Consider the following 13,324-nt stretch of genomic DNA (forward strand, 5'->3'; position numbering starts at 1 on the left):
ATGAGCAAAGGAAGATTTTCAAGTCACTTTTCACATAACCTGAACAATACGTTATGCACTGTGACAAGCCCAATGTGAAGTATGAAGAAAGAAGATCCTCGTCTTCAAATTATATTCTTCTAAAGGGAACCCACCTGCACTGTTGGTGGGAATGTAAATTGATACAGCCACTATGGAGAACTGTATGGAGGTTCCTTAAAAAACTAAAAATAGAACTACCATATGACCCAGCAATCCCACTACTGGGCATATACCCTGAGAAAACCATAATTCAAAAAGAGTCATGTACCACAATGTTCATTGCAGCTCTATTTACAATAGCCAGGACATGGAAGCAACCTAAGTGTCCATTGACAGATGAATGGATAAAGGAGATGTGGCACATATATACAATGGAATATTAGTCATAAAAAGGAATGAAACTTATTTGTAGTGAGGTTGAAGGACCTAGAATCTGTCATACAGAGTGAAGTAAGTCAAAAAGAGAAAAACAAATACCACATGCTAATGCATATATATGGAAGTTTAAAAAGCAGTACTGATGAACCTAGTGGCAGGGCAGGAATAAAGACACAGACGTAGAGAACAGACTTGAGGGCATAGGGGGAAGGGGAAGCTGGGATGAAGTGAGAGAGTGGCATGGACATATATAAACTACCAAATGTAAAATAGCTAGCTAGTGGGAAGCAGCCGCATAGCACAGGGAGATCAGCTCGGAGCTTTGTGACCACCTAGAAGGGTGGGATAGGGAGGATGGGAGGGAGAAGCAAAAGGGAGGGGATATGGGGATATATGTGTACATATAGCTGACTCACTTTGTTGTACAGCAGAAACTAACACAATACTGTAAAGCATTTATACTCCAATAAAAATGTAAAAGAAAACAAAAAACAAATTATATGCTTCTAGAATAAGAATTACTACATCGTGAAAAAGAAAAATCACAGGCCCATTCTACGGGGTGTTGTTGATGCCCCATCACACAGGCTGTCCACCCACCTCTGAGCTCAACTGTACCTGCAGAGGGCACTTCCCCAAGCTACAGCTTTGCCCCTGATGGGCTTCTCTCTGTCTCTGCACCAGCTCTCTCGGACCCACAGCAGCTTGCTGAGTCCTTGTGTAGGGAAGTTCCAGAAGTGCCGGGGATTTGACTCCCCCAGGGCCAATATTTAACCAACGAGAAATGGAAATTTGTGGATAAAGATCCTTTATTGCTGAAAAGAAGAGTGGCAAACTGGGAGTGATTCAGATGGATAGATAAGGAGGTGTGGGTCCATAAAGAGCCTTATAAAACCTTATGAGGACTTTACCCTGAAAACAAAAGCTCTTAAAGGGATTTAAGCTAGAAGAGACATGATCAGATCTGTGCTTAAAAATTATCTCTAATTGTAGTGAATGCATTTGGGAGGGACCAGACCTGACAGTGAGACTAGTTAATCCAGATGAGGTGATGGTGAACAAGGTCAAGTAGGAAGTAGCATTAGGAAGAGAAATAAGTGACAGGACCTGGGAGACATTTAGTTGGGGAACTAGCAGACTTGGTGGCTGACTGGAAGTTGGGGAGGTGAGAGAAAGGGAGGAATAGAGGATGATGATTCTCTCTCCGATTTGGATAATATTTGGTGGATAGTGGGGCTGTCCTCTAATACGGGGAACAACAGAAGAAGCATTGGAGAGTGCTGGTGATGGCTGCCATTTTGGACAGGATGTATTGTTGACTTGGAGGTGCATGTAGGAAAAGCAAGTAGAGATCTCTATTGCTCAGACATCTAATGTGTCTGGAGCTTAGGAGAGAGACCTGGGCTGCAGGTGAGCACAGAGATGGCAGTGAAGCCATGGGAGTCGATGGGATCACCTGAGCATTGAGTAGAATGAGAAGAACAAGGCAGATCTTGAAGAAGTGAAATGGAGAGCCCACCAACGATTCTACAAACATAAGGAGCCACCTGGAAGACAAAGAAAGCTTCAGAGATGCCTAGTTGAGATAAAGGCTGAGAGTGTCCTTGTTGAAAAAGCCAGTGGGATACAAAAATAAGCAAAACTAATCTCTGTTTCAAGAACTGGGGAAAGTGATTGCCTTTCAGGGAATAGGTAGTGACCGGTGGAGGAGGGGGCAAAAGGGGACTTCTGTTTCTTTCTCTTTCTGGGTGCTGCTGAGATGTGTGCATGACGTTTGTGAGAACACTGGGGGAAGCAGGGGACGCTGGGGCTCTGACACCTGCTCCAAAGGCACAGGTTACTGTCTCAAGCTCAGACCTACATTGCGCTGGCTCTAAAAACCCCATCCACAGAATGAAGAATCTTCTTTTCAAGTAGAGGGATACGGCCAATTTCACATTTTTAATTGTTTAATTAATGAATATTTACATTTATAAAAGCAGTTAAGGGACTTGGCATCAAAAGCATTGACTGTGAGGCAGAGAATGGATACACGTATCATTTCCAAGGCTTCAAAGAAGGAAAATCCAGGGAGACTGAGTTTCTTGAGTTCACAATTGTCATTCTGAATACAAATCGTGAGGCCTATCTATCCTAATTTAACACTTTGGTTACAAACATTATCAACCACACTTCCATATGAGTGCTCAGCTGGGAGAAGACTACTTTAGTTGACAAAAACTCAGAACAAAACAACATGTGATTTTTCATTCTTGAAGGGACTTGACCTTGTTAGAATAAATCTGTTGTAGAATGCTGGGCTCTGGGATATGGAGAGTTGAAAACCTTGCTTATGGAAGAGATTAGAACTCACCCAAATCTGTCTGGTTGAGGTACCCTAATTGTACATTCTTTGCTCTCTCTAGAGGAAGGATCAGTAAACGTTTCTTAAGGATGGCAAGTATTCTCAGATTTGCAGATCATTTGGTCATGAGGCATGTAAACAAATGGACATGGCTACATTCAAATAAAACTTTATTTACAAAAACAGGAGGCCCAGCCTTAGTTTGCCAAAGCCTGCCATAAGGGTGAGGCTAGAGCCTGAGCTCTGTCCAGAATATCTGAATATTCTGAATGGATGGATGTTCACCAGCAAGTATCTGGTTTTTGCATCAGAGACATGTGCTCCAACTGTAATACTTTGGTATGAATTTTTAGAATGGTTGAGGAGAATATCAGTACCTTTGACTCAGACAATTTTATGTGAAGAATCCAAGTGGAATATACATTAGGAGAGCATGATGTTACATTTCCTAGTGTTGAGCAGAACTAGGAAAGAGTAATTAAGTCTGCATTTTGGTTGCATTGCAATCCCAGTCTCTGATTTTAAAACTTAAAAGTTTAAAATGATTAGTGTGACAAATTTTCATTTATCTTACTTTGATTACTTTTTGTTTTTAAGTTAAAATTTAATACTGGTATAAAGGAAAAAAGAAAATAACCTATAATAAATTAAGCCAAAGAATTTTTGTTTCCTTTAATGAATCCTTCCAATCTGCAGTCAAAGCCAGTAATATATCACATGTGAATTAAATGCCATTAGGAATCATATTATGGCATCTGCCTCCCCCTAAACATAATGCGAATCCATTGATTCTTCACCTGCAACTTTTTGATAGATGGCGATGAATTCCTTTTTCAGTGAATTTCTAGATTCCAGAATTTCTCAAGGCCTATGCCTGGTAGAACCCATTTTAAACCTCCAAGTTGCCAGTAGTAATTGACTTCAGAGGATCTTCCAAGGAAATAAAATTGTATTCCTAAGCACACTGAAAATCCTTTAGCGTTTGCTCACTTTTCATACATGGGAGAATTGAGAGGGAGGAGAAGACATGAAGGGCCCTCTTTAGCCCCTCTCCAGAGGGTGACAGGCATCTGAAAATGCTCAAGTGCCACATCAGATCAGAGATGTTAAAAAGAACCATTACCTCTGTTAAAAAATGATAATATTTTGTCAATCACTTAAAAGTGTGAGTTAAACTGAAGATTTACTTTAGATGTCTAATGTTGTTTTTTCCCAGAAAGCTTTTCCTTGTCCTCTAAAATGTTTTCCATAATATGGAAGGGCTCTGGTTGGGGAAAGAGGTTGAAGGAATAAGGAATGAGGAGGGGCAGAAAGACGTGCAGGATCTCCATGATGTCTATAAAATCTGTTCTGCCTGTCGTCTTATATCTGCAAAAAGACTTTCTGGCTTACTGCCTTCATCTGGATGACTGTTAATTCACGATATGTTACAATTTCCCAAGTTATTACATAAGAGATTAACTGCTTCTGGTTTTGACTACCTAGAGACAAATTCTTCCAAACATGCTATTAAAATAAAACCAATGTTTTGTTTTACAATATGTCACTCAATTATCTAATGACCAGCTCTCTGTGATGCATTACAGCTGAGAATGAAGGCCACCCCCGTGGAGGGTGAGTCCCTGAGTGGACACTTGCTCCAGAGCAAATGCCTGAACCCAACCTGCTGTGTTCAGTATCCTCCAACCACTAAGCTTGGCCAATCTGAATAGCTTTAATAGGCCATGACCACTTTCTATTCGTCACTTCTTATAATCATAGAATTTTTCCTTCTAGAAAGCAAAACTTATTACAGAGATTATCAGAGTGTCAGGTACAGCACTTATAGGCATTTCAAAAGATTACAGTCAATTTAAAATGTTGAACAGGTTCATAATAGCTTTTCAAGACAGAATCACATACATTTTAATGTTTATATCAGACATTGCAATGTTAAAGATAATTTATTTGAACTTCTATTAGGTAGTAATGGTGTCAGAGAATGATGGGTAATTAGGCCATATGGTATATCCTGTGTCCACAGCCCATGCAATTTTTGCAGAATGCTGCACTATGTAAACTGCTACTGCAAAGCAGGGAATTATGGCACTGAATTTTCCATAAAATCCACCCAAATAAATCTTGCAGTCCCTCTCTTTGCAGATGAACATCTTGCCTTTAAGAGGATGCAGTAGAAAAGAAACTTGCTAACAGTTTCTTTAGCAACAGCAGGAAGATTTCTTGTCCGAGACTCCATAAGTTTTTCATTTCATTAGCTCTCTCCTCCACTTCCTTTATTCATCCAACAAACACATACTGAGCACCTCCTATGAGCCAGGCACTGTTTCAGGCTTGGGGGATACACTATGAACAAAACACAGGAAAGTCCCTGCCCAATGGAGCTTACATTCTAGTAGGGGGAGACAGACAAGCACATAAATACATAATATCACAGGGTTCAAAATAGCTTAGAGACATCCTGTCTGAAATCTATTTACTGCATCTCCTCTTTTTTGGGGCTGTGATGAGTGAAAGGAGAGGCCAGTAATGGACCAGCAATGTCACTGGTCCTAATGGGTAAACTTCAGTGAGTCCTTCAACTAACCTGGGTCTTAGTTTCCTCAGCTATAAAATGGGCAGAGGTTGGATTAAGTGACTTTTTTTTTTTTAAGAGAAAGGGCCCTTTCAAGAGCCAGTTTGTTGACTGTTCTACATTTTTAAAAACTTTAAAAAGAAAACATGAAAAATCCTTAGGTATTCCACATACACTCAACACTTTAAATGCCAATCTAAACTTCATAAATAGCAAATGTCTTATTTATAACTGCTATAGAATGAAGCCATTTTACTATCTTCAGCCACCATAAAAGCATATTCATTTCCATTGTTGGTTCCATAGTCCCACCTCATTTGTAAAACCCTCCTGGGTGTGACACTGTCTCTCTCCTACTAACCTAGTTCACTGACTTTGTGCTCCTGTTTAACCTTTTCCACTGGACTATCAGTTCTAGGAAAATAGGGATTGGGTCCTTACTCTTTTGGATGAGATTCTGTCCAGGTAATCCAAAGAGGTGTAATCATTGCACCTACACCATGTCTTATGGCTTCAGGCCTGTTGGGAACCCACATTAGTTCTTTAGGTTGTAAGAATAGTTCTGCTTAATAAAATTAGAGCTATGGGGTACCAAAGGGTATGTACACTAACATCCAAAAAGGAGAAATGGGTTTCCAGAACAATTCACAGACTAGGATAATGTGAATTAAAAAATAATCCTAATCTCTTTGGAACCCTGGTGGAATGTTAATGTATATTTAATAACCAAGTGAAGTTGTATGTATTTTGCAAACAATTTTTCTTAAAGAAGGTAACATAGCTGGCGAGCTGAATGTCAAATAAGATTAGGCTCATACTCATTAACTTGGCATGAGTTATGAAGCCCCTGATTCTCTTGAAAGACAAGTTGTATTCACTGGTTTGATTTTGAAATGTAGAAACTCAAATTTCAATCAATCCAGCAGCTAAGGATGACAGGAAATTTTACAGGACTATAAGAAATCTTCTTTTCTTATCTGGATCAGATTCCCGCCAAAAGGTTGAAGATTGCTGAAGGCTGCATGCTGTGTCTTTGAGTTTTATCGGTTGCTGTGTAATCAAATATCCTACACGTTTTCAAATCTGATAGGGTGGGCCCTATCAAAAGGACACATCTTGTCCATGCCTTTGGAGGCAAAGTGAAATCTCTGCCTTAATAACCGAATTTGATTCCTTCCTGTTGATCTGTGGTGTCAACATACTTGCTGTCAATGTTATCAGAGGTGCCTAACACGGGCTGCTGTGTAGACTAAGGTCGGTCCTGTCCTTTCAGTCACTGGAAAGGAATACGGACCACACCCTTGGTTGGGGGCACACGACTCTTCTCCAGGACCAGATGGGCAGAAGCAGAAGCATCCCATGTAACCTTAACTAACCTTGAAGCAGCATCACAACATCTTCCAGCAATAAACAATACCTCAAACAGAGCCTGTATGGACTATGAGATGAAGGCAGACCCAGCAGACATCAACTGCATAAGTGAGGGTCAGAGAAGAATAAGGAGGTTCAGACAACTTTTGGCAAAGTAGATCACAGTGACAGGTGAATTTTTGTTAGCAAAGAAAATGCAGTTTGGTATACATCATGGAATTTTAGTATGTGTTTAAGCTGTTGGGTATATGCTACCTAAGAATACAGTCCTTTCTTCACAGGGATAGACAGGAGGAATTATAAAGCCCTGCTGATGTTCACTGTCCTTATATCAGTATGACTACAGCCGTTCCCAGCCAACCCAAAGGGTCCAAGTATTGGATACAAGAGTGCGCTGGGTCCGGCTTTGGCTGTTAGGTCTCCAGAAAGTCACTGAGTGACATGTACTCTTCAGGGTGGAAGTCTTTGAGTTGCAAACAAGTATGACTCTTAAGTCCAAACCTCGGTGGGCACTATGGCTTCTTTGGTTCCAACAGAAGGCAGTAGGTTTTCTTCAGACAGGAAATAAAAGGGGAATTGTACCAAGAACCCACGGATCTTTTTCAGTTCTTCCTCAGCTCTAATGGGATCTTCCTTTGCTAAGATGGGCTTGCTTATGAAGTCTCTCAGCTGAGTTAAATTGTGTACTTCGTCATTGGGAAGGCACCGGAACACCTGATTAAATAGGAAATTGAGTGATAGGTTTAAAAGAAAGCATATCCTCTTTACTGAAAATACTCATTCCGACGGACAAAAAGCTTTGTTTTAGGAAACACATATTAGTTTTATGTTACAGTGCAGACCTGAAACAAAAGAAGGGCTTCTTCTTTTGTTTGCTACAAAGAGAGTGCTAGATTTGCTTCTATCAAAAAATAAAAAACAACACAGATCCTATATCTGATCTACATAAGTGATTGACCTCAGGATAAAGTCAAGCTAGTGGTAAGGAGTTTCATGGGTGATACCTTACTTTTTGGATAATAATCACCCCTGAATTTCACTGGAGGTTCTGGTCTAAAAGGAAAATTGTGTATTATATTTTCCCTAACTTTTTAATTTTGAAAAATGTTCATATCTGTACCTGTACTTAAAGTTATCAATTATACATGTATTTTGCTAACTGAAAATAAGTTTCACACATCATAACACTTCACACCTCAATATTTCAGCATGTATTTCTTAAGAATAAGGACATGTGCCTATATAACCACAATACAATTCTCACACCTCAGAAAATCAATTCTATGTTATTTAAGATATGGTCCATATTCAGATTTATCCGATTATTCCCAAAATGTCTTCTATAGCTGTTATTCCTCCCAATCCAGGATCCAAACTAGGCTGTGCCCTGCATTTTAAAGATTACATTTGAAAAGACTCCATGCGCACAACCTATTTGATCATGGCCTTGAGGCCTCAGTATGAAATAAGGCTATGTAGATAGTTGTCATGTTTCATTAGAAATGATGAATTTTCTGTGCTGAGGGGACTCTGGAAGTCAGAAGAAGAATGCACTCTCACCCAGTTTATGATAGATGGTCAGTGGAACTCAGCTTGAGTACTTTCTATGATGGAATGCTGGCTACTTCATGATGTAACCTGTTTCAGTGTCGGGTGAGAGGCCCACTCAAATCTTGTACACTCTTTATCATCATCAATGGATGGAACTTACCAGAAGATGCATTTGGCCTCCCTAACAAACGAAGTTGGTTTTAAAACACCTTTCCAAAATTAAAGCTGTCCAAATGAGGAAGTTTCTCATTATTAATAAGCTTCATCATTAGGATGGACACCATGTACTATATGTACTATGTGCTAAATACATTTAATAGACTGTTCTTTATCCTCACGACCACCTAGTGAATGTTTCTCCCAACTTATAGGAGAGGAAAGAAAGGAAGGCTTGGAACATCAAATTACTATACACATAGTTATATCGCCAGCAACTGTGTGAGCTGGGCTGAACCCAAGTCTGACTCATTTTTTCACCCCATCTGCCTCTTTTCTCTTTGTCACTAGACATGTATAAAGGCTGGGTAACCACCTGCTAAGGATGCTTATGATGGGATTCTGGAATCTGAGACCAGAATGCCACTAAAGTCTCTTCTAGACAATAATCCATGGCTCTTTTTGACTCTGTTTTTTTAATGTCTACCAAGAATTATTTTATTACAACTTGGAGGTGTATTGGTTTTTTACACTCATTAAGAATACTCTGTACCAATAATATGCAGAAATAATTATGTGCTTTTGTGACGTGATTCAATTAAAAGAGGAGCAGGATATGTGAACCTCACCTTATCATAAATTGTAGCATTTCGAGCTGCCGTTGAAACCCACACCTCCTTGAAGAATTTGTCACTCACTGGATCCTGAATGTCTTCACTAGGGTCAGAAAGATAGCCAAGGACAACCCTGAAATACAAGTGTCCTCCAAAATGAGTAACTGAGACAAAGCAGTTTGCTGCAGGCACTGTTTCTAATGGTACAGCAATTCAGACACTCAACCACAGAAGTCCTTTTTTTAAAAAGAAATCAAAGGAAGCCATTAAGACTAAGTGTGTGTCTATGTGTCTATATAAAATAAAGCCAAGTTGCAAAACAAAACAAAACAAAACAGAAAAACTTAAGTTGTTATGATGTTTGAAAGTTTTAACTGTTGGACAGAGAAACACCTTCATTTTGCTCTAAGAGAGTTCTTGTAATTTGGCCAAAGAGGGTGAGAACCTTGGAAGATAGGATTAGTATTCAAAGCATGTGCCTTTCAACGTGCTGAGCCTTTCCAAAAACGATCTCAGTAAATCCTCAACAGTCTTATGAAGAAGCAGCTATTAAAAAAAAATGTAAAAAAACAGTAAAAACAAAAGAAGCAAGTATTATTATTTTCCTTTTACTGAAAAGGGAATTAAGGGGACTTCCCTGGTGGCACAGTGGTTAAGACTTCGAGCTTCCAATGCAGGGGGCCTGGGTTTGATCCTTGGTCCGGGAACTAGATCCCATATGCATGCTGCAACTAAGAGTCCACATGCCACAACGAAGGAGCCCACGAGCCACAACTAAGGAGCCCACCTGCTGCAACAAGACCCAGTGCAACCAAATAAATAAATAAATAAATAGATCAACAGGTTAAAAAAAAAGGGAACTAAGGCACAGAGAGGTCAAGTAACTCTTTCAAGGTCATACAGCTAGCAAATTGTATATCTGGGACTCCAACCAGGACCACCTGACTCCCAAACCTGTGCTCTTAACCAAGACTTGACTTTTCTTCCTCCCTCCCCACCCCTTCCTCCCTTCCTTCCTCCCTTCCTTCCTTCCTTCCTTCTTCCCTCCCTTGGGCCAAGAACTATGCTGAACTCTAGGGTACAGAAATGAATACGAAAGACACGGAGCCTCTCTGGGTGCAGTTATACTTGGTGGGTGAGATCAACAATGAATAAAGAATCACCCTCAAAAGGAATTAATTAAAATGTGGTAAATACCAGGTGTGCTTTAAGAGTGTGAGATGGGAGTAGTCGGGGAGGCTTTTCCCTCCCCTACCTGTTTGCCTAACTTTACCTACCATCTTTCAGGATTCAGTACAAGGTCACCTCTATAAAACTTTGTATGGCTCCCTTTCTCCTTTCTCCCATTTCTCCCCGTCGATCCTGAGAGATCTGAACTTTCTTCCTTTGTCCCCCTCACTGTGCTTCATCTGTGCTTTGTTTTTATCAGAGCACCTGCAATACTTCATGCACTTTTTGCTTTTCATAGGCCCATCTCCCACTTTTAGCATGTAAATTCTTTAAGAGAACATGACCTGGCTATTCTCATATCCCCAGAGTACCTGGCATAAAAGAAGCCATACAGTAGATTGTTTGAATTGATCAAATATAAACAGAGGACTAGAAATAATAAGAAATTCTCAAGCAAAGCAAGACAAGTTTTAGAGGTCATATGTGAAAATTATAAAAGCGCTGGGACTTACGTAAAGCCTGAGTGATAAAAAGCACTTCCACCTTAATCCTGGGAGGTAGATGGTACAGGATTCCCATTTTGCAAATGGGAAACAAAAGGTTGGAGGCATTCTATTAATAGAGCTAGAATTGAAACTGAGTCCAAAGCTCTTTTCTCACATGCCTGATAGGTTCAAGGAATACCAAAAAGGCTTGTGCTACATTGGAAATAAAAGTGGGGAGACTTCCCTGGTGGCACAGTGGTTAAGAATCTGCCTGCCAATGCAGGGGACATGGGTTCGATCCCTGGTCTGGAAAGATCCTACATGCCGCAGAACAACTAAGCCCGTGTGCCACTAATACTGCGCCTGCGCTCTAGAGCCCGTGAGTCACAACTCCTGAGCCCGTGTGCCGCAACTACTGAAGCCAGCATGCCTAGAGTCCGCGATCCGCAACAAGAGAAGCCACTGCAATGAGAAGCCTGTGCACCGCAACGGAGAGTAGCCCCTGCTCGTTGCAACTAGAGAAAGCCCGCGCACAGCAGCCAAGACCCAACGTAGCCAAAACTAACTAACTAACTAACTAAGTTTATTTTAAAAAAGAAAGAAAGAAAGAAAAGTGGAGAAATGGGTCTCAGCAGGACTTTGGCTTATACACTGCATGAAATTGGGACATACTGCTGACACTGGAGCAAGGAGTGACAGGATCTGACTTAAATATTAACAAATGGCTGGTTGATTGAGAATAGACCGTGCAGGGCAAGGATTGAAACAGGGAGGTCAGTTAGGAGTCACTGCAGTGATCTCGTTGGGAGATGATGGTGGCTTGGGTGGTGGAGAGGAAGGTGGAGAGATCAGATTTCACTGATCCAGTGGACACAGGGTGTGAGAAAAAGTGAGGTATCAGGATGACTAAAAGGGCTATGCCTTGAGCAAACAGAAGACTGTAGTTGCCATTAGCCGAGATGCGGAATTCTGTGGGTAGAGCCAGTTAGTGGGAGAAGACCAGGAATTCAGTTTTGAACCTGTTGGGACATCTATTAAATACACAAGTGGTGATGCTAAGTAGGCAGCTGGATAAAAGAATCTGGAGTTTGGGAGAGGTTTGGCTGAAGATACACACTTGAGAATTGTCCACATATGTATACTCAAAAAGCCATGTGACTTTAACTGACTTTACCAAAGTAGTGAGTATAGAGAGAAGAGGACCAGTGCACCTCAACAGTAGGGGAAAGAAGGAGCAGCCAGTGAGGCAGCAGAGAAGCCAGAGGATGGGTATCCTGGAACCCCACGGAGTCACATTCAGATGAGAATTGACCATTGGATTTAACAGGGTGGAGGTCATAATATTGTTACCCTCTTTGTATTTAAATGTGTAGATTTACATCATCATTTTTAATGGCTGCAGAATTTCCCATTATGTGAAATTTTATTTAACCAGCTTTTTTCTTTTTTCTTTTTTTTTTTTTTTGTGGTACGCGGGCCTCTCACTGCTGTGGCCTCTCCCGTTGAGGAGCACAGGCTCCGGACATGCAGGCTCAGCGGCCATGGCTCACGGGCCCAGCCGCTCCACGGCATGTGGGATCTTCCCGGACCGGGGCACGAACCCATGTCCCCTGCATCGGCAGGCGGAGTCCCAACCACTGCGCCACCAGGGAAGCCCTAACCAGCTATTTTATTATGACCTTTTGGGTTGTTTCCAGTTTTCCATTATTATAAACAATGCTATAATGAACATAATTTATTCATCATACATAATACTTTGTGAATTTCTATGATTATTTCACTAGGAGAAATTTAAGACTTACAATCCTGGGTCAAACAATTTGCAAAATGTACTTCAAGAAAGGCTGTTCCAACACACACGCAATTAACCATGTATGTTCTCCGCAGTCAACTCCAATATTATCAACTCCTGAAAAGGCTCAGCCAGCTTATAGGGATAAAAGGGCTTCACATTTTAGTTTTAGTCTTCACTTTTTCTACTATATAAAATTTTTCTAAAATAAATGGATCTGGCACCTGGGCTCACTAGGATTCCTAGAGTTTTATAACCTCAAAATTCTATTTCTACTTCAAATAATGTCTCCCTCAGACTATATAGGAATAACTTTCAAAAAGGTTCTAAAGGATGATGTTTGCACCTAGATGCTGCCGCTCCTTAAGAACCAAAGCAAAATTTAACCGTGCCAAATTTGAAGGACAGTGCAAGTTATAACAATAAGTCAATTATAGTAAAGCCTTTGATGTGGGTGGCGTCTAACCAACTGAAAACAGAGCTGAAAGAATATTTCTATGACTTTGCCTTTAAATGAGAACAGGAGGTGTGGCAATGTGTCTATTAAGTTATCAGTTAAGAGCTTGTGTATAGAAAAAGTATTTAAATAAGTCTATAACAGACAATGTTCAGTAATAAATTATTTTCCCTGTCAGTTTTTTAATTATAAAAATTTATACAGTAAAAATAATATGAAGTACTCTGGATGTTCTTTAGAGGAGTAAGGTTTCAGAGAAAACAAATTTGATTTTATGTTGACGTGAATAACGTCAATTATTTAATGTTTAGTTGTTTATGCATCAGTGGGACAGTAGGAAAACTGCAGAAAATTGTTTCTGTTCTTGCAATTTCTCATGTCTATCACTATAAATGATTCTGAGCTCTACTTAT

General features: G+C 40.3%; 1 protein-coding gene across 4 annotated transcripts in view; it reads right to left on the minus strand.

Annotated features, from left to right (window-relative positions):
• Positions 1-2,321: 2,321 nt before the first annotated feature.
• Positions 2,322-13,324, minus strand: part of PLD1 (phospholipase D1) — a 217,957-nt gene continuing 206,954 nt past the window's right edge. For 2 of the 4 annotated variants that reach the window (XM_067034017.1, XM_067034016.1), the window contains 2 exons: positions 9,023-9,140; positions 2,322-7,400 (listed from right to left, as the gene is read on the minus strand). In XM_067034017.1, coding sequence (XP_066890118.1) covers positions 7,176-7,400; positions 9,023-9,140 — 343 coding nt within the window. In that variant the 3' untranslated portion in view covers positions 2,322-7,175. The remainder of the gene's footprint in view (positions 7,401-9,022; positions 9,141-13,324) is intronic. The other 2 variants (XM_067034015.1, XM_067034014.1) reach the window with 1 other exon arrangement.

The sequence above is a fragment of the Kogia breviceps genome, chromosome 5 (assembly GCF_026419965.1).
Source record: "Kogia breviceps isolate mKogBre1 chromosome 5, mKogBre1 haplotype 1, whole genome shotgun sequence".
Lineage (NCBI taxonomy): Eukaryota > Metazoa > Chordata > Mammalia > Artiodactyla > Physeteridae > Kogia > Kogia breviceps.